The 19611-nt window shown below is 36.1% G+C and overlaps 4 protein-coding genes across 7 annotated transcripts in view; 3 read left to right on the forward strand and 1 right to left on the reverse strand.

Moving 5' to 3' along the window:
• Nucleotides 1-6101, forward strand: tmem150c (transmembrane protein 150C). Its single transcript, XM_020926901.2, has 8 exons — nt 1-186; nt 956-1042; nt 1139-1192; nt 1285-1317; nt 1420-1484; nt 1557-1684; nt 2138-2315; nt 3863-6101. The coding sequence occupies exons 1-8, from the start codon at nt 170-172 to the stop codon at nt 4060-4062; spliced, it is 762 nt and encodes a 253-aa protein (XP_020782560.2). The 5' UTR covers nt 1-169; the 3' UTR covers nt 4063-6101.
• On the reverse strand, nt 5493-9740 carry LOC110161989 (uncharacterized). 4 transcript variants are annotated; one of them, XM_020926839.2, is made up of 11 exons: nt 9663-9740; nt 8615-8962; nt 7066-7164; nt 6937-6993; nt 6569-6646; nt 6460-6486; nt 6092-6235; nt 5942-5989; nt 5807-5854; nt 5694-5720; nt 5493-5620 (listed from the first exon to the last, which is right to left on the reverse strand). In XM_020926839.2, exons 1-11 carry the CDS (start codon nt 9721-9723, stop codon nt 5562-5564), a joined length of 996 nt encoding a protein of 331 aa, XP_020782498.1. In that variant the 5' UTR covers nt 9724-9740; the 3' UTR covers nt 5493-5561. The 4 variants fall into 4 exon arrangements, with proteins under 4 accessions (XP_020782498.1, XP_020782497.1, XP_020782500.1 ...); XM_020926838.2 differs by having other exon boundaries at nt 6569-6661; XM_020926841.2 differs by lacking the exons at nt 6937-6993; nt 7066-7164.
• On the forward strand, nt 8957-18008 carry LOC110161958 (P2X purinoceptor 5-like). The gene is made up of 13 exons (XM_020926800.2): nt 8957-10932; nt 11813-11963; nt 12852-12923; nt 16003-16078; nt 16145-16241; nt 16301-16381; nt 16484-16625; nt 16769-16905; nt 16970-17063; nt 17379-17444; nt 17563-17645; nt 17707-17781; nt 17892-18008. The coding sequence occupies exons 1-13, from the start codon at nt 10796-10798 to the stop codon at nt 17923-17925; spliced, it is 1245 nt and encodes a 414-aa protein (XP_020782459.2). The 5' UTR covers nt 8957-10795; the 3' UTR covers nt 17926-18008.
• Nucleotides 17935-19611, forward strand: part of LOC129412607 (uncharacterized) — a 10727-nt gene continuing 9050 nt past the window's right edge. The window contains exon 1 of the mRNA XM_055166682.1: nt 17935-18096. Coding sequence (XP_055022657.1) covers nt 18067-18096 — 30 coding nt within the window. The 5' untranslated portion in view covers nt 17935-18066. The remainder of the gene's footprint in view (nt 18097-19611) is intronic.

Here is a 19611-nt window from a genome sequence, read left to right on the forward strand (position 1 = left end):
TGGAGAACACCGACGCAACACACCGAGCAGTCAGAAACATCACGTACATGACAATGTTCACAACAATTTGTCAATGAAGAAGGACTTACAGTGACTCCTTTGTAGTAATTAGACCAATAAAAAGGTTACATTGGTTGATGTGCAGTAGCTGTGAACTCTGAGGATAAGAATGAATGAGATGGACAGGTAAGTTACGTTGTTAGTATACCTTAGCTACAACAAAAATAATTGTAACTATAATATAATTGTTGCATTTCTGTTGTTGAAATTAAGCCCTTATTGACATTAAACCCTTAAAGGTCTTATATTACGCACAATTGTCTCATGTGAGGTTATTATAATGTTGTCATCTCAAAATTTTCCTGGAGTTATGTTTTGTTTCATTGACACAGTTTTAAGTAATCCTACATGATTATAACTCAAAATGCTCTGTTCCACACTGTGATGTCATATAGTGGTAGTTTTCAACTATCTTTTACTTTCAGTTTAGTAGAGATTGGCAATTCCAGGGCTGATATCATCCAAATCATTCTAGTGAAGGTGTATGGAGTTTAAAAACACAGTGGAGCACTTCCTTTATTATCACATGGCATCACAAGGTGGCAAGGGTGTTTTCTGTTTGAGAGAAGACCTCAGCCTAAATATGAAAGGTTTGTGTGTTAAACAAGTGTGAATGAAACATGATGAGGAAACAACATTATAACATAGATCAGAAAATAGGGTAATATGGGCCTTTTAATAGTAATGTAAGACATTACTAAGTTATTAAAGGATCTCAAAATAGGATGTAGCTTTGTTTAGTTTAGCGTTTTGGAATGATGAAAATTTAGTAATTGCCATAATAATTAACAATTCAAAACAATATATGATATCATTTATATGGTAAACCGTCCTCAAAATGGCACCATTTTACAGGAAGATGAAATTCATGGATAAGTTTCTGTTTCCATTTCAGACCTATGGACAGACTAAAGAGGCACAGCCCATGGGCCCTCCTACCTCCTCTGTTCTCCACCTGTGTCGCTGCTGGCCTTTTTATGGTGTAAGTAACCCATGTAATAACTCCACATTTTCTTTACTACCCATTTTTACAATATTTATTGCAATAATTATACTATATTTTGTCTTTCATTAACAGATATTTTGTGGCTGTTTCCCATGGTCAAGTTGTACCCCTCACCTCACAGTATCAGTAAGTAATAATTGCATCTGTGAATTGAATTACTTTTAAACATTCCTTGTTTTCCTTGTATTCACATCCTATGCTGTTTATCTCATTTTAAGGCCAAATAAAAGTGTCCTTCCTCCTTACATAAGGTTTGACTTTGTTCATTCATTATAATAGTTTATTTCATATTTATATTTATATTCAAATTGTCATGTAGTCTTGTATCATTTTTTATTTTGTGATTATTTTAGCATTGCAGGAAATTCCCCACCGGCCAGCTGCATTTTCAGTCAGGTGAACCTGGGAGCTTTTGCAGGTAAGTAAGTAGGTATACATGTTGAATGGCCATCTAAATAGGACAAGTTTTAAACTGACATTTCTTTTTCAGGGTTTATTATTGCTGTCTTCCGATACCTCCAGATCAAGAACACATTGTATAAGCCATGGCTGAACATTATTTGTGTCTTTGCTTTTTCTGTTGCCTGCTTTGGGATGACACTCATCGGAAATTTCCAAGTAATGTCCCAAAGAAATACTGTATAAACAAGTCATAATGTAATGGAAATGCAGTTTATTTCAGCTGTACAATTTAAAATTATATACTAGTATATGCCTTGGATTAGATTTTTTTTTAAGTATAGGCCTAATTCAGTCATAACACAGTCTTATTAAAGGGTCCATATTATGTTATTTTCTGATGTTCTTTTCTATGTTATGATGCTGGGATGGGTAACTCCATACACCTTCACTCAATTATTTGGATATTTTAGTAAAATGTAGCTGTTAACTGTTAAATGTAGATGTAGACAAATTAATAATAAAGGATTAGTGAGTGAATGAAACAAAGCACAACTCCAGATATGTTTTTGAGGAGGTGACAACATTCTAACATGGCTAAAAGCTCCTAAGAGTAAATTTTGTACAATATAGGACTTATAATTGTTTGTGTTCCTGTCTTTTTTGTTGTAGTTATTTGTTGAGGAAGAAATCCATAACTTTGGCACCATTCTGACATTTGGCCTGGGCACTCTCTTCTGTTGGATTCAGTCGTACATCACTCTGAAGGTGAACCTCAAGAAAGAAGGATTCAGAACAAGTCTTCTCCGCTTCCTTCTGTCGACGGGCATCACCATCTGCTTCGTACTGTGTATCCTTTGTTTTGCTCCAGGTAACACTGTCGTGGGTTCTTTTTAATGAAAAGAAATAATATGGCCGTAGTCAAAAATAGTGTTTGTGAATTTATTTACACAAGTGCACAAAACAGTGAAAAATTGAAAAAATTCATATTTACAAGTTATGGTAATCTTTCCCATAGTTCGTGAGCTGGTGCCTATGGTGCACACAGCTCTCCTCCTCAAAACACACACTGCCTCTGTGCAGATAGGAGTCCCCTTTTATAGTACGAGACCCCTCCCCCAAACGAAAACAGCTTTTTCTCTACTAATAGAAATAATTGGATTCCCTTTTTAATACAAAAAAATCACAAACATTACCAGAAACAAAAATATTCTATTAATAACTTTTAAACACAGACAGGTAAAAAATAAAAATTAAATTACAAAAACAGAAAGTCACCTGACGTTGTTGATGACATCACGCATGCGCGCCCTACATGACACAATATAATGCAGAAGCTTCTGACCCTCAGGTTGGCCGACAGACACGGGCGGCCCACATGGAGGGAAGTTTAATCCTCACGCTCTCCTCGTGGTCACATTGACCCAAAGCATTTTTTTTCCTTCCCGCTCTCTTCGGGCGGGTCAATCAGACCAAAAAATTTATTTTCAAATAAATTCTCGCCAGGCGAGAAACCCCCTAGAGAGCGGGAAGGGAAAAAAAAAATAAATCTTCGGGTCAATGTGACCTCGAGGAGAGCGTGAGGGTTCAAAACTGGAGTATGGTTATGGAGAAGGGAATGTATGTGCAACAATCAAGTGTGCACCCATGACTGTTGCCATGGAAATGTGCGGGAACCTCAGGGATAGTGGCAAACGGGCAGGTAAGGGAAACATCGCTGTGTGTGTGTAGGTGTGTGTGTGTGTGTGTGTGTGTGTAGGTGTGTGTGTGTGTGTGTGTGCGTGTGTGCGTGTGTGTGTGTGTGTGTGTGTGCGTGTGGGTGTGTGTGTGTGTGTGTGTGTGTGTGTGCGTGCGTGTGCGCGTATATGAGTGTAATTGGCCCCACGCGGCTGACGGGTCTGCTCCGTCACACACTTAAATATATTGAGTGATGGGAAGAATACTTTAAAAGTACATTAAAATGTATTTTGTTACAAAATACTTAATACCCAAATTAAAATGTAGTTTGTAATGTATTCTGATTCATGGCCGAATCAAAGTACTGTATTCTGAATACTAGCATTCCCTTTAATTTAGGAAAGTAATTGTATTCTGAATTCCACTAGTACCGGAATACAGAATTAGTATTCAGAATACGTATTTCTGGTACATGTATTCAGTTACTTCCCACCACTGAATATATTATACATTTTGCAGACATTAAATAGATGCTTTGTTGTTTGCAGAGAAATGTATGTTATTTTTTGCAGCCTTTGCAATTTGCTTCTTGTGAACTTATTGCGATTCTGATTTGACAGTAATGAATTTAGCCTCCTAACTCTTTGCAATATTTACATGTATTTACAAAACAGGTATGCTAAGCACAGTTTTTGTTTAACCTTGACCTCTGACCTGTAGACTCCACTTTAATGGCACAAGAGCTCCACATGCACGCGGCCCGAGGACAGTGGTCTCTCGTTATCCTCTTCCTAACCTTCATCGGGACGTTTTGTGTTGAATTTCGTCACTACCGCTTGGACTTCCAGGTCACAGACATCAGTAGAGAGCCTGTCAGTATGACCTTCACTGAAATGTCCACACACTATGCAGATACATAGTAATCCTACAGGAAAGCTTACCATGCTGTACTAATGCCTTATTTAGGATTGTCAACATGTGGCATTTGATTGCTGGAAGCCATGGAGATGTTGTTTTGTCTGGAATGTCTCGGTATGGCATTAAACGTATCCATCTTGCCAGAAAAGTTACACAGCACACCTTTAAATACACGGTTTCAATACTGTGTTTCCACATATTTTATGTGTGTATATATATATATATATATATATAATGTAATTAAGTTCAGGTAAGACAGTTACGCAGGACAATTATTTAGAGATTATACAATGCTATTAGTACGCTATTATAAGCAGTGATCATGTTTTAAGAAATAAGTTTGTGTAAGTTTATAATCTTAGTTTATTACAAAGGTAATAAAAGGTAATAAAATACGTTAAATTATAGGTAAAATGTAATAAAATACATTTAATTATAGTAGAGTATATTGCACATTTTGACTAAATAGTAAATTCAGCTTCGGTTATGTACTTGAAAAAGAAATAAATACATACCAAAAAATCTTAAAGTGCCCATATTATGCTATTTTCTGATCTATGATATAATGTTTCGTTATCAAAAACATACTCTGTGTTCTGTTTAGTTTCATTCACAAACCCTACATATTTAGGCTGAGTTCTTCTCTCAAACGTAAAACACTCTGCTCCACCTTGTGATGTCATGGGGTAATACAGAAAGTGTTCCATTGTGTTTTTAAACTCTACACACATTCACTAGAACCATTTTGGTGTTTTCAGCCCTGGAATTGCCAGTCTCTTTTGAACTAAATGTAACAGCGGTTAACTTGAAAACCACAGCTTCATGACATCATGAGGTGGAACAGAGCATTTTGAGCTTTGGAGATGTACACAGACAATAATAAAAGTGATACTAAAATGTGTGTGAATGAAACAAAACTAGAGCTATGTTTTTAAGGACGTAACATTATAACCTGGCTTAAAGGTCACAAGAGTAAATTTTGGGAAATATAGGACCTTTAAAGAACAAATATATAGGGTATGTATAAGCTATATTTTTTTTTAATTTTTCAGTGATAATTTGCTTTAAAATGCACAATGTTTTCTTTGTCAGGACTTTGACATGTTGCTGATATGACTACTGTAACACTACACTTCTTACTACTACTACTTCTTTCAGGTAAGCTGTTATTTTATAATATTATCTGTGGTTTAATGTCCACAAAATCAGTGTTGGCGAGGCAAATGCAGTCTCAACTGCATGACTCATTTTGAAATTCAGGTGTTACTTGTTACTGAAGTTTTTGATGATGGAGAATTGTAGTTTCATTTTCACTACAATTGTCTTCTGTGTTCTCACTTATGTATTGATTATACACTGATTAAATGAGTTTATAATGTCTACCAATACTATCTACGGTAAATATGAGATAATGAAATTTCAAGAGTCTTGAAAGATTTTATAGATTCATTGACAAAGTCCTTTTTTTATTTAAAAGAAAAAACTGTTAATTCAGTTGGGTCTACATTTGGTCAAGATCTTCCGCACTCCTGTTATATATTGGATTTGGAAACTGACGATCTACAAATCAAGACAAAATTAATGAAGTTTTGATACTTAATTTTTACTTTGAAATTATTTTAAAAGTACTCACGTGATTTGTCTTTCTTCTTTTGGGCACCTGTTTAAAAACCAAGTCATGGTAACAAGAAAACAAAACTGAAAATATGATGAATGAAATTTATTTAAAACTGTATAGACTCAAACCTTTAGTTGGTCCAGTATCCCGCTGCTTGTGAAGTTCATCTTGATTGACTAGAAAAATAATAGATTTTTATTTTTTTTAAGAATGCACTTATTATTATCTAATAGAAAATTTACAATGAATAAATCTGTTCTTACCGTAATAATGTTTGCGGATACTTGCCTGTCGTAATCGGTTTATTAGTTCTGGAGAGGCAAATATTGAAAACTTACCATACTGTACTGCTGTAACTTCAAATCATTAAAATATTTGAAGTCTTTTGAAAAATAAAATGAATTATTGTTTACCTGTATGAAATCTTTGCTTGTTTCTTTGACTCTCCATTCTCACAAAATTAAAATGGCCACGTTGGCTGGCTTCATTTCTGTCCATTTGACTGCGTTCTGGTATTTGATTTAGATAATCTGGTTCCTCTTCAATATCATCATTTTCTGAATAAAAGAATAAAAACTGTTAAATTTAGCAGTGGGAAGTAACATCAGTTCTCAAAGCAGTATGAAATATAATATTCGTAGTGGTATGCTGTAAGTAGCATAGTTAGCACCGTAAGAGTAGGTAGTAGTTGGAAAATTTTGCTTAATCAAGTTAAGTAATTCTTTCGATACTTTTGTAAGAACAGATTTTGGTATGTTTAAATATTATGTGTCAAACTTACCATACACGGTGTTATTTACGTATGCAGCTTAAAAAAGAAACAGACAATTGTATTTTAAAATGGAATTCAGATTATCTTCAAATGGCAAATGAGTAAATATGACACTAACGAGATCTGGGCTGAGGCGTGTCCTGGGGCTGTCCGTCCCCTGGCACTCTCCCACTCTCCTGGGTTGGATGGCTTAGATCTAAAATGAGAAACTCTACTTTTATGTTAATCAAGCAAGTCAACACAGTATGGGCATTCACAGTAAGAGTACATGCTTTCCAATGCACTTGTTTTAGCAGTAACAACTACTGTACTTTAATAAATGCAAGATAGATTTAATTTTTTTTTAAAGCCATACAGTGGAACATTGCAACAACAAAGCAATAACATCTCCATGGAGACACACAGGTCAAAGACTCCTCACCAAAAAGTTGCACAGGTCCCCTTTTAGTTACCTTTCTGTTATCTTTACACATTTTATACACTTACCATCATTGGCATGATGGGCAGTTACACTGTGATTCTCCTCAGTATCTTTATTTCCTACTGAAATGAAACAAAACTAGAGTTCACAGCATCCCCATTACATAACACTAAAATAAATAGTATAGTACTTACAAAAGCGGACACAGAGGAAGCATCCCACACCCAGAACAATGAAGATAGCCAAACCACAAACTATATAAATGTAAAATGGAAACAGCCAGGTGTCGGCCTCTGAAATACAAACATGTTGTGACTTTAGAGCAATGCGACTGACAGGAAACCCAAGTTCAGTCTTTGGTGCCCTAGACCTACTTAAATGCAATCAAAAGTGAAAAGTACAAATCTTTTCCTGTAAAATGCTGTATTAAGTTGTACAAATACGCATAGATGCATAGAATAAGAATTAGGGATGCACCAATAAAATATTCATATCAATTACCAATTATGTAACACTAAAATAAATAGTACTAACAAAAGCGGACACAGAGGAAGCATCCCGCACCCAGAAGAAGTGAAGATAGCCACAACATAAACTATATAAATATAATATGTAAACAGCCAGGTGTCTGCCTCTGAAATATAAACATGTTGTGGCTTTAGAGCAGTGTGCCTGACAGGAAACCCAAGCTCAGTCTTTGGTCATTTAGACCTACTTAAATGCAATCAAAAGTGAAAAGTACAAATCTTTTCCTGTAAAATGATATATCCAGTTGCAAAAATATGTACAGATGCATAGAATAAGAACTAGGGATGCATCGATACAATACTGCTATCAATTACCAATTATGTAGCGCTAAAATACTAGGACTTCTTATAAAAGTGGACACAGAGGAAACATCTAACACCCAGAACAATGAAGATAGATACAACATAAATTATATAAATACATAAGGGAAACATCCAGGTGTCTGCAGCTGAAACATAAATATATTAGTATGTATGCATTGCGCCAACATAAGATCCAAGATACTGGTTCAGTCTATGTCCATTTTAATGTTTAATACTGGCCAATGTTCTTAAAAAACATTTCGTAATATTAAACTTTTTTCAAAGCTGTTCTGTAATTACCTTAAATTTAAATGATAAATAACCGTTACAAGACATTGAACATTTTTTACCATTAGATGTCTGTGTTTAAAGGAAATACAATTATTTTCAGTAACGGATACTTAAAGCAAAGTGTCTGTGTCTGTATTGGGATAGAAAATGCTGAATGGGCGCATCACTAATAAGAACATTATAACAAGCATGGACCCCTCTTACCGAAGTGTTGCTACCCACAGGTTGCAGAATTAAGAAAAATAGGACAGTCATAGCAATTTACAATTTATAACTAATCAGGAAGAGAAGTGGATCATTATCTGATTTGTGGAGTTATTATTATTTATTGTAGGTTTTTAAAAAATGTGTTATTTTAATATATACACACAAACACACTGACACAAAATGCCATCTTCTTTTTCCATTTATATTTATGTATTTAAAGGTGCACTGCGCAACTTTTTCTCCATGGAGATACAATGGTCCATTGTATGATATTAAACATATCCATCTAGCATTTATTCATTGTGTTTTTCTTTTTCAGCAATAACATTTCAGTGGAGACAAACAGGTGGAAGACCTTCCACTAGAAATGTTACGCAGTACACTTTTAAGTATTTTCCCATTTGATTTGATGTACCTGTTTTGAGAGCCAACCCCACTTGAACACATCTTTCTTGGTTCAGGCACTGGTAACAGCCCAGGTCACTGTGATTGACATTGATGATGGAAATGGAGTAGTTTCCCTGTGAGCCCTGATTTGGAAATACGTGTATTCTGCCAAATCTGGGGTCAGAGAAGTTTACTTGTCCTGTTGAAGTGATGGTTACCACGGTTACAGCCGGCGAGTGGATCCAGGAGACGATGTTTTGGGCATGTTTGGTGAAATTACAAGGCAAAAGCACAGAGGTGCCCAACTCAGTGCTGAGGTGGTGGGTCTCACAGCTTTGATTCTTCAACATGCAGCTCTTCTCAATCTGAACATCATCTGAACAAAAAGAAAGACATTTAAATCAACCTTAATTTGCATTTCATATAGAGTTTTCAAAATTCAAAACTGACACACATTCGGGCTAGAACGGCTGGTACAAATAAAACTGTGAAAAGAACACGTAACATAGTTCCTTCTTGACGCAGTTGTGTCTCTGGGAATTTTTTTTGCCTTATGTTAATTTTCAAGCATGGTTGTCTGTACGTCTGCTAAACAAATAACAACATATACTGCTCTTTACTGTTGGCAGGTATCAAATTGGTCAAAAGTTGGGACTCCTGGTTTAGTCCTGGTTAGTCTTGGTTTAGACCTGGTCTAGATCAAATTGGTCAAAAATAAGGACACATGGGACATTTCTGGTATAAAACTGGAACAAACGAGTGACATTTACCTTTTAGTTTGTCAAAGTCTAAAATGAATTACTGATGTTCAGAGAGAACATTTTGGTGTAAGAAGAAGTAGAAAGAAATCATCAGTTAATGAAGCATTTTGGTGTTTCTATTTAACAACTGAGAAGGTTAAGCAGTAGAAAAAAAGTACATATATAGTACACAGTAACAACGAAATATTTTCTTCTTTGGTAAATCTTACAATCACGTGCTTTCCATTTCTAACCAATAATCTTTTCTGTTGAGCTTTTCAAGTCAGCATAGACTATAGAATAATAGACAACAAAACAGCTGTAAGATATACTCACCAGTGGCTGATGCACATGTGAAGCACAAGGTTAAGAGGATAGCAAACCTGCTCTTCTGCATGTTGCTCAGTATGTGAAAGAGAGTGGGGCTGTTTCGACTAATTTCAAGCGCAAAGCATCATGGGAGAAAACCACAGAGACTCCCAGTAGAGAGAGACACCGGAAAGCTGTTTAAGTTTCACATGAATTGATTGTCCCACAACAATTCAAGTTGCACTTATGCCTATTTGCAGTATACTGTCATTAAGATAATCTGATAAACAAATAATGTAAAAATGTACTTGTAACAGCAACAAAGATTCAGATCACTTCCTGCTCTATATTAAGTTAAAATAAACATTAATAACTAAACTAACCCTCACTAACATTAGCTGCTCTCTCTGTTTGACCTTTCTCTTGCTGTTATAATGGGACAGTTTATTTGAAACAATGTCTTAATACATGCTATGTTATATGCTATATATGCTAAATTACATTAACATTTATGGTGGGGGGTCGACTACTGCTTGTCTCTGTGGAGATGTTATTGCTTTGGCTGGAATGTACCAATGGCTTTAAATGTGTCTGTCTAGCAGTCATTTCATACTGGTGTTTATTGCTCAAAAATAACCTGGAAAATAAGCATTCTTCCTGTGAACAAGGTCTCTCCACAGATCTGATCCGTAAGATGGCGTGGTGGCATCACCTGTATGTTTCTACAGAGATAAGTTTAACCAATCATTGATTGAATGTCATACTATACATTTCAGGCAATAGTAACAACTCCACGGAGACAAGCAAGGAAGTTATATAGTACACCTTTAATTACTCAAAGTATATTTGACAACTGGAGTTTTCAAATGACGGGAACATGAGAATGACATCTATTTTTAAACTAACCCTTGAGCTGAATCGGTTTATTGTTTATAGGAGCCATTTTGAGGATTTTGACCATTAGATAGATATATTTTGTTTTGTATTTTTAATTTCTCTGTATTGTTTCTATAGTTTTTCATCCCTCTGAAACCCATAGATATGGCTGCTGCCATGCTCCTAAAGGTTTATGCCCATACTTTACATTGGCCCTGACAATGATGTATGGATGAAGTCCTCTTTCTTCCACAAAAGGACAGGGCTCTGGCTCACACTCAGGGATGGCTGGGAGCTGCTCTAAGGCTCGTCTCCTCTCTTTGTTCGACTATAAAACGGAAAAATATATTGTAGCAAAAAACAAAAAAGTAGGTGTTTTGTACAGACTCATTCAGCTGACAATTATTGGATACATCATTGGGTAAGTTCCATACAGTAAATATTTATGTGGATACTTTGTAGCCAGTATATTTTCTATGATAACAAGAATAATTCTTATTTTGTTTAATATGATGTTAATTCAGTAGTCTAATATTAGTCACTATTATTACATTTTTGTTATTAAAGGTCTTATATTGACTCTTGTGAGCTTTAAGACACGTTAGAATGCTGTTACCTCATCAAAAACATACCTGGAGTTGTGTTTTGTTTCATTCATACATTTGAGTAATCCTTTATTATTTGTCTGTTTACATCTCCAAAGTTCAAAATGCTCTGTTCCACCTTGTGATGTCATGAAGCGGTAGTTTTCAAGTTTAACAGCTACCTTTACCTATAGATCAGTAGACATGGGCAATTCCAGGGCTGAAATTATTCAAATTATTGTAGTGAAGGAGTATGGAGTTTAAAAACACAGTGGAGGGTTTCCTGTATTACCACATGACATCACAAGGTGGAGCATGTTTTTTGTTACAGGTACGAGAACTCAGCCTAAATATGCAGGGTTTGTGTGTTAAAAATGATACAAAGCACAACTCAGGGTATGTTTTTGATGAGGAAACAACATGATAACAGATCAAAAAATATTGTAATATTGGCCCTTTAAACTTATTCTGACAATCATTTATCTGTATTATTCAGGTCACAAAATAATCACAATTTTATAAGATAAATCAAACCTTTTCTATCTGGCTACATTATCTTTACTTTTGGTAGAATGAATTAAACCTTAGAAGATGAAGATGAAGGATTTCACAGTTGTTTTGTCATGGTGTAAATCAGTTCAACTTCTCTTCATAAGAAATTGTAACAGTAAAATGTGATATTGTGACATCCCTAAAAACACTATTGTTTTGCACCAGGTGGGTATTTGTGAGTAAGAAAGGCTACCAGGAGACAGATGAGGCGATCCAGAGCTCTGTCATCACTAAACTCAAAGGCGTCTCTGTCACAAACACCAGCGAGTCTGGGGTCCTTGTGTGGGGGCCTGAGGATTATGTCATTCCTCCACAGGTAAAACTACCACTACACTAGGATATTACTAGTACTACTGGGATTATTATGAATAGAGCTCACTATCTGAAAATTAAATCAATTAATCAAATAATTTTTGCCAAACTGAGGGAGACATAATATTACAGCTTCTTATCATCATAGTGTGATGTTATATTAGACAGTTTTTAAAGGAGAGAGTAGCTCAGTTGGCAGAGTGTTTCTCCACTGATCCTTGGTCATTGATTGAGCTGCCGGATCCACTGACCGACAGCTTGGCGGTGTGATTTCATCTCCTACAGATGAATGCTATTGTTGTGTCCTTGGGCAAGATACTTAGCCCACTTCACCCAGTGTCTACATACATTGGTGTGTGAGTATGTGTGTGAATGGGTGAGTGGTTTCTTGTTGTAAAGCGCTTTGAATGCCTTGAAAAATGCATTGGAAATGTGCTATATAAAATGTAGCCATTTGCGATTTTGCGAATCAACTTAAATAGGGTTAACCTATACTGTGGAACATTCTAGACAAAGCATTTCCATGGAGACAAGCAGGTGGTGGACAATCCACTAGACATTTTACGCAGTGCACCTTTAAATTAGCTTATAGACTTGTTTTAGCTGTGTCATCTTTATCTTATTCATGCATGCTTGAATAATCATGTATTGTCTTGCAGTGGACTGAATGCACAGAAAGTGCAGTGCATTTGAAAAGACTCAGACTTAAAAATACCCTATTTTTGAACCTGAAGTCAATAGATGAGTTTCTATAATTATTATTATTTTAGATCCATATTGTGATTTTTAATGAACAAAATGTAAAAATTATGTTCTGCGTATGTTATAGTTCAATACGAAGTATCTGGAAAAAACACATATAACACATGATTATTATTTAATGTTTCCTCAGGGAGAAGCTGTCCTTTTTGTTGTGACTAATTTCCTAGAGACACCAAATCAGCAGCTTGGATACTGTGCAGAGGTAAGTTAACACATGTGGTAGTAGTATGATATATTGTGGAAGTAAATATACACAGCAAACCATAATATTGAAACCAATTTATGACATTGACACAATCCTAACAACATTAAAGCAGGATTACCCCCCCCCAAAAATTATTTTAAATGTACAGTATTGTCAAAAAAAACATGACCTGCAATAAATAAATAGCAGAATGAAACCCTTCAGTATTTTGTCTGAGTCATAGTTATTAATTTAACTTCTACAACTCAAATCTTATTATAAAGCCAAAAAATAACAAAAAATTGCATTTCTAATGCAAAGAAATGGTAGATATGATAACTACTGAAAAAGTAATTGTTCCATCTTTCATACTTTGCACGGCATTCTAGTATTTATAGTGTCAGGCCTATAAGTTCACTCTGTAGCCATCAATTTATAGAAATAAATGTATTCTAATATTGTGCTGACAAATTTTGCACCACACATTAATGTTGTAATGAATACTTTTTTCCACTACATAGTTAATCATTGCAATAAATAAAGTTTGTAGGTACATAAACCAGGCCTCTTATGGTCACATACCTTGCTGCACGTAAGATGTAAACCATAAACCAAGGCTCTGTACACAGAGCGTTCAGTGACCAATGGGGCTGTTCTTTGAAACTAACACTCTTGAGTCAGAGATACAAACGGAAACTAAACAATCATCACAATACCCAGCATGCACAGACCACTTACTCATGCAAGAGAGAGCAGAGCTGATGAAATGTTTTTACTAGGGGTGTCAAATTATCGCGTTAATTGCGATTAATTAATTACAGTCATATTTAGCGCGTTATGTTTTTTAATCGCGTTAATCTCATTTTTAATCTCTAACTTTACTGTTTCTGTATGCGAGTTGCTTTATTATAAAATCTGTTTTTATGCGTTGCTGGGACAACAACACACACACAAAAACACATTTATATATTTTTTTTATTTCGGTAATTCCACTCATTGCCGGAAACCCACACAAAACGCGCGCAGTAAGAGCGATGTAAACATTATGGTAACGTTGGCGGCGTCAGGCACAATGGACGAGGTCGAAGAGCCAGTAGAACAGAGTCAGCAGTGCACAGGTAAAAACACATTCGTGTCTTGGAAATTATTCTCCCGACGTGAAATATAAAAGAAAATAACAAATATAATATCGCCTGAAAACAACCTGCATAGGCTCATGATGTCTGCACTACTGTCCTATAGTGACCTGCCACATGAGGGGACACGCACACAAACACACACAAACACAAACACACACCTTCATCATCGTCATCAACCTGAGAACGCGCGGACCACGTTTCCTTCCGTAGACACTGCGTGGACACCGACGTGCTCCTGTGAGCCGCGTGTGGATCGTGTTTTCTCGCGTACGCGGCGTAAACCGCGCTTCCTCCTGTGCGCCTCTAAACCAGAACTAACACCAAGACTAAAACCAGGACTAATCCAGTCCAGGACTAAACCAGAACTAAACCAGAACTAAACCAGAACTAAAACCATAACTAAAACCAGGTCTAAACCAGGACTAAACCAGGACTAAACCAGGACTAAACCAGGTCTAAACCAGAACTAAAACCAGGTCTAAACCAGGACTAAACCAGGACTAAACCAGAACTAAAACCAGAACTAAAACCAGGACTAAACCAGGACTAAACCAGGTCTAAACCAGGACTAAACCAGAACTAAAACCAGAACTAAAACCAGGTCTAAACCAGGACTAAACCAGAACTAACACCAGGACTAAAACCAGGATTAATCCATTCCAGGACAAAACTAAGACTAAAGTAGGACTAAAGCAGGTCTAAACCAAGACAAGGACTAAAACCAGTGATCTCATATATAAAGCATTTCTCTATCAATAATATTTTTAATATGGTTAAGGAAAGACTGGACTTTTTATTGTCTTTAAGTAGACAAAAGTTATTATGTTCAGATTTCCTCGTCTTTGCTACTTTACAGCAAACATTTTCTTATTCATGGAGACTTGGGCTCAACAGACAATTTGGAGAGATTTGTTAAACAATAAATGACTTTATAAAGTCACTTTATTTGTTCTATATCAGTGTTTTGATCTGCCACAATAATGTAATAATGAATTTAAATGAAAATACCTCAAATTGAAGCTTTTCTCAGCAATTTTAGATGAGATTAAAATTAGATTAATTAGATTAATTAATTACAGATCATAATTAATTAATCTATAAATTTTTTTAATCGCATGACAGCACTAGTTTTTACTAGTCAGTTGCACTTGAAATTAACTACTACTTAAAGTTACACATGTTATACAAAATTAACTCTTGTAAGCGTTTAGCCATGTTATACTGTTGTTACCTCATCAGAAACTTGGTTATAATACTTGGAGTTGTGTTTCTTTGTTGTCTGAGTAACCCTGCATTATTAGTCTGTCTGCATCAAAATTCTCTGTTCCACCTTGTGCTGTCATGAAGCAGTGATCACGTTAACAACAACCTTTTACCTTTAGTTCAATGGAGATGGGTAATTCCAGGGCTGAAATTATCCAAATAATTGTAGGGAAGGAGTATGGAGTTTTAAAACACAGTAGAGCACTTCCTGTACAACCACATGACATCACAAGGTGGAGTCGAGTGTATTTAGTTTGAGAGAAGAACTCTAAATATGTGTTAAACATGTATGAATGAAACAAAACACATCTCCGGGTATGTCTGTGATGAGGAAAAAACATTACAGACTAGCATATCAGAAAATAGTGTAATATGGGCCTTTAATTACCATAAGTTTCTTCTCAATTTGTTAATTTGGACTATACCTAAACATTATAGAACACTTGGCATAACAACAAAGTAACCCAGACCAAATTTTTATGTTTTCAATTCAAACTGTTCCATGGGCTACAGCCATGAGAGAGGTCATGTCTCACTCTGGCCACTAGAGGGCTCAATGTTTAGATAAGAGTTGTATTGCTCAGTACAGAACTATGGGTGAATTTAAGGAGCATCCATGGATCTTATTATACTTCTATGGGAGCACCTGACAACAAAGTATTAATAATGGTTTCAATGATTTGTTTTATTTTCAGAGCTCAAAGGTTGTGGATGGTCACTGTGCATCTGATGCAGACTGTAGAGAAGGACACACAGTTGTAGCTGGAAATGGTAACTTTCAAATAGGATTGACAAAAGTCTTTTTCATTTTATTTACCATTATGTGTTTTTCCTTAGGACTGATGAGCGGTCGGTGCATAAGCGGTGATGTGAATTCAACTGGGACATGTGAAATCTATGGCTGGTGTCCTGTTGAAAAGAAATACAAACCACGGTAAGCCTAAAATATATTTTAAACAGTTACTTCATATTATATTATGTTGTGTTTTACAGGCGAGCACTACTGGCAAATGCAGAAAATTTCACTATTTACATCAAGAATTTCATACAGTTTCCTAAATTTTCATTTTCTAAGTAAGATCTTTTACTCTTTTCTAATCTACCTAACTTATTAGTGTCTTCAAAACAATAAAATATATGTATATTAATTTATTACAATATCTTGGTGCATTTAAGGTCTAATGTTCTGGAAACTAGTGACGAATCGTACTTAAAGGCATGCCAATACAATGAAAAGGTCCATCCTTACTGCCCCATATTTCGGCTTGGAGACATCACCAGGAGAGCAGGCTACAACTTTCAAGACATGGCTATATATGTAAAGACACATCCTAGTATACTATACCTGCAAGTTTACCTTTGGTTATGTTCAATTAAATCATTACATAAATGTCATGTTATGGATTGTCAAATGACTTTAGAATTATCCGTCAAAATTCTTACTGACAGTGTGTTTTGCAGGGCGGGTCAGTTGGCATTATGATTGACTGGGACTGTGATCTTGATAAAGGATACTCCCAGTGCCATCCACAGTACTACTTCACGCGCTTGGACACCAGCGTCTCCAACAGAAGCATTGCAATGGGGTTCAACTTCAGGTAAGGTTCATATTTGTTTTATGAGATGAATATAAGTGCTATTGCTTTGTTTCTCCTTCCACAGACACACACGCTATTTTAAGCATCACACTGGTGAGATACACCGCTCCCTGTTCAAAGTGTATGGAGTGAGATTCAACATCATGGTACATGGGAAGGTAATCATGTGAAATTAGATTAGATCAACATTTTTGAGGCCAGGGACTCCTTATTGGTATGAAAATATCATTCTTCAGAATACAATTCAGATAAATTTCTCATGTGCCTAATCTTTTGGTGAAGTTATTACCATCACAACATTGTATTTTTGGGATTGTGTATCATAAGAAATTGTAGTATTTAAATAATGTTCAGTGTTATCACAATATTTGGGCACCCCCGACACATGGCCCTGAGACTCCCAGGGGTCCCCAAACCCCATCTTGAGAACCACTGGATTGATATTCTATTTGTATTTGAATTATTGCACACAGGCAGGCAAATTCAGCATCATCCCAACAGCAATTAATGTTGGCTCAGGGCTGGCTTTGATGGGCGCGGTAAGTCATCTCACTTAACATATAGTAGTCTACTTAATAATAGTTAAAATATTTGTAGTAGTAGATTAGTAGTAGTTGCGGGCAATAGTATTTTATATTAAATTAATTTCTTTTCCAGGGAGCCTTTTTCTGTGACATGGTCCTCCTCTACCTGATGAAGCAGAGCACCTCATATCGAGAGAGGAAATATGAGGAAAAAAGGTAATCCACATTTGTACGTGTTTACATTTGATACTGTAACTGCTAATGTATTTCTTAATAGAAAAGCAAAAGGCACATCTCAAGACAACAGTATGGAGGACAGGAGGAATAGCACAGACCCAACCAAGTTGAACCAGTAAAATTATATCTTAATTTCAATTTATGTATTAAAAATAAAATTTACTAATTTGCTAATATATTGTATTTTATATCTTCTTGTGTTGTATTTACCCATTTCCCCTCTAGAAATCAGAGGAAATTTTTTTATCTTCAAGAATAAAGAGGACTATAAATAAATATAATTATTTTGGGTAAAGGGGTCCCTTTCTCATTTGGTCATCAAGTTGCTAATACTTTTTGTTAAAGCTACATTGCTCAACTTTTCTGGCAGAGGGTCCACCACCTGCTTGTCACCACGGAGATGTTATTGCTTTGCCTGGAATGCAACATGGTATGACTTTAAACATTTTCATCTACTATTTATTCATTACAGGTGTTTGTATTGCTCAGAAATTCTATAATGCTCTCTGTGAATAGGGCCGTAATGCTGTAACCTGCTTGTCTCCCTTGTGATAGGTAGGTTTAATCAATACTGTGGAACATTCTAGACAAAACAATAACATTTCCATGGAGACATCAGGTGGCGAACCCTCCACCAGAAATGTTGCACAAATACAATGCCTTACTACTTTTACTTTGTTACTTTCCACCACTGAATCTAACAGCATTTAACCTGAACATGACTATTCTGCATTGTAATTCACAATAACTGACTGTATAAAAACATGTACATTTCAGGTACTTCTACAGGTACATTCACTGACACAGATACAGTGAGCTAGAGCGGAGTCCGAATGAAAAGTAGTGTCAGAGCAGAATTTCTTTATGTGTATTAAAGGTTTGACACATTAGAGTGAAAATGGGTCATACATGTAATCTTTGCAGCTGTTTGTCTGCATATTAGATAGAAGCAGACGGATTAGACTGATACTGCTGATGCCCTCACACACTCACACCTATTCTTAATCTGGGCAGGGGCGTTGGATTCAGGCCTGGCATTACAGGGATGCATAAGTGTGCATTGCAGATTCAGTTAAAAATTGCTGCCCCCTAATTTCAGAAGTCTAAAATAATGTCATTTAATGGGCCCGTATTACGCTATTTTCTAATCTATGTTACAATGTAGTTTCTTCATCAAAAACATACCTGTTGTTGAGATTTGTTTCATATATCAGAATGCTGCTGGATATAAAACAGTGTTTTAATTTGACCAGAACTGCAGAAGCCGACTGGATGAGGCGCAAAACGTCTTAACTCAAAAAACAAAAAACTCAAAGGTTATTACATGGGGAAAGCGACCCCTTGTGGACCAATTACACTATAGCTATCACGTGTTGCGAGCCAATGTGGCAATTAAACTAATTATAGGCTAATTATAGACTAAACTAAACAGAGACGAAAATCAAATCAACTAAAAGCGTTGTTTTCTTTCATTAAAACGCATGCACAAGAAAAAGGTTACAAAGGTAAAGCTAGGCTATTTAAAAAGTGAAAATCCAAGTGGGCCAATTATCTTCCAACTATTTTTATGGATTCCTTGGACACACTATGGGAAAAAGCTGATTCACTTGAAGTCTGACTAAATCAAACAAAACAAAAAACAACGCGTAGCCTACCTATAGTGGGCGTGCTGTCGACAGTGAGCAGAGTGGTGGTCCATCTATTGGATTAGCGCGGGGATTTCACTGTGGTATTAATCTGAAAGACAGCAGCAGGCGACCCGCGCGCCACTCACGCAGGCAGCCGCTGTTGTGTCTCTGTGTCCGGTCACCGCTCTGTCCTGCACCCGTGCTCTCCTCCAGAACCTCCAGGACCGCTCCAACATGAACCTCTTCTGCTTCTCACTGGTACGTGTGGCTAAAGCTTCTTCTGCACTGGTCTGGTACGGGTGCGCAGGGTTCGGTCA

This window comes from Boleophthalmus pectinirostris, unplaced genomic scaffold, assembly GCF_026225935.1.
Source record: "Boleophthalmus pectinirostris isolate CB_2022bp ecotype Guang Dong unplaced genomic scaffold, ASM2622593v1 HiC_scaffold_9, whole genome shotgun sequence".
Classification (NCBI taxonomy): domain Eukaryota; kingdom Metazoa; phylum Chordata; class Actinopteri; order Gobiiformes; family Gobiidae; genus Boleophthalmus; species Boleophthalmus pectinirostris.

Excerpts from the sequence above, each read along its gene's own strand:
- LOC110161958 (XM_020926800.2), top strand. The coding sequence starts at position 10,796 with ATGGCTGGGAGCTGCTCTAAGGCTCGTCTCCTCTCTTTGTTCGACTAT. Across the intron at positions 16,242-16,300 it reads GAAAAGAAATACAAACCACG|GCGAGCACTACTGGCAAATG; the intron begins GTAAGCCTAAAA and ends TGTGTTTTACAG. Across the intron at positions 16,626-16,768 it reads TTCAAGACATGGCTATATAT|GGCGGGTCAGTTGGCATTAT; the intron begins GTAAAGACACAT and ends TGTGTTTTGCAG.
- tmem150c (XM_020926901.2), top strand. Across the intron at positions 1,193-1,284 it reads CCCCTCACCTCACAGTATCA|GCCAAATAAAAGTGTCCTTC; the intron begins GTAAGTAATAAT and ends TCTCATTTTAAG. Across the intron at positions 2,316-3,862 it reads CACCATCTGCTTCGTACTGT|ACTCCACTTTAATGGCACAA; the intron begins GTATCCTTTGTT and ends TCTGACCTGTAG.
- LOC110161989 (XM_020926838.2), bottom strand. The coding sequence starts at position 9,723 with ATGCAGAAGAGCAGGTTTGCTATCCTCTTAACCTTGTGCTTCACATGT. Across the intron at positions 6,236-6,459 it reads CGTAAATAACACCGTGTATG|AAAATGATGATATTGAAGAG; the intron begins GTAAGTTTGACA and ends TCTTTTATTCAG. Across the intron at positions 5,621-5,693 it reads AAAGAAGAAAGACAAATCAC|ATCGTCAGTTTCCAAATCCA; the intron begins GTGAGTACTTTT and ends CTTGATTTGTAG.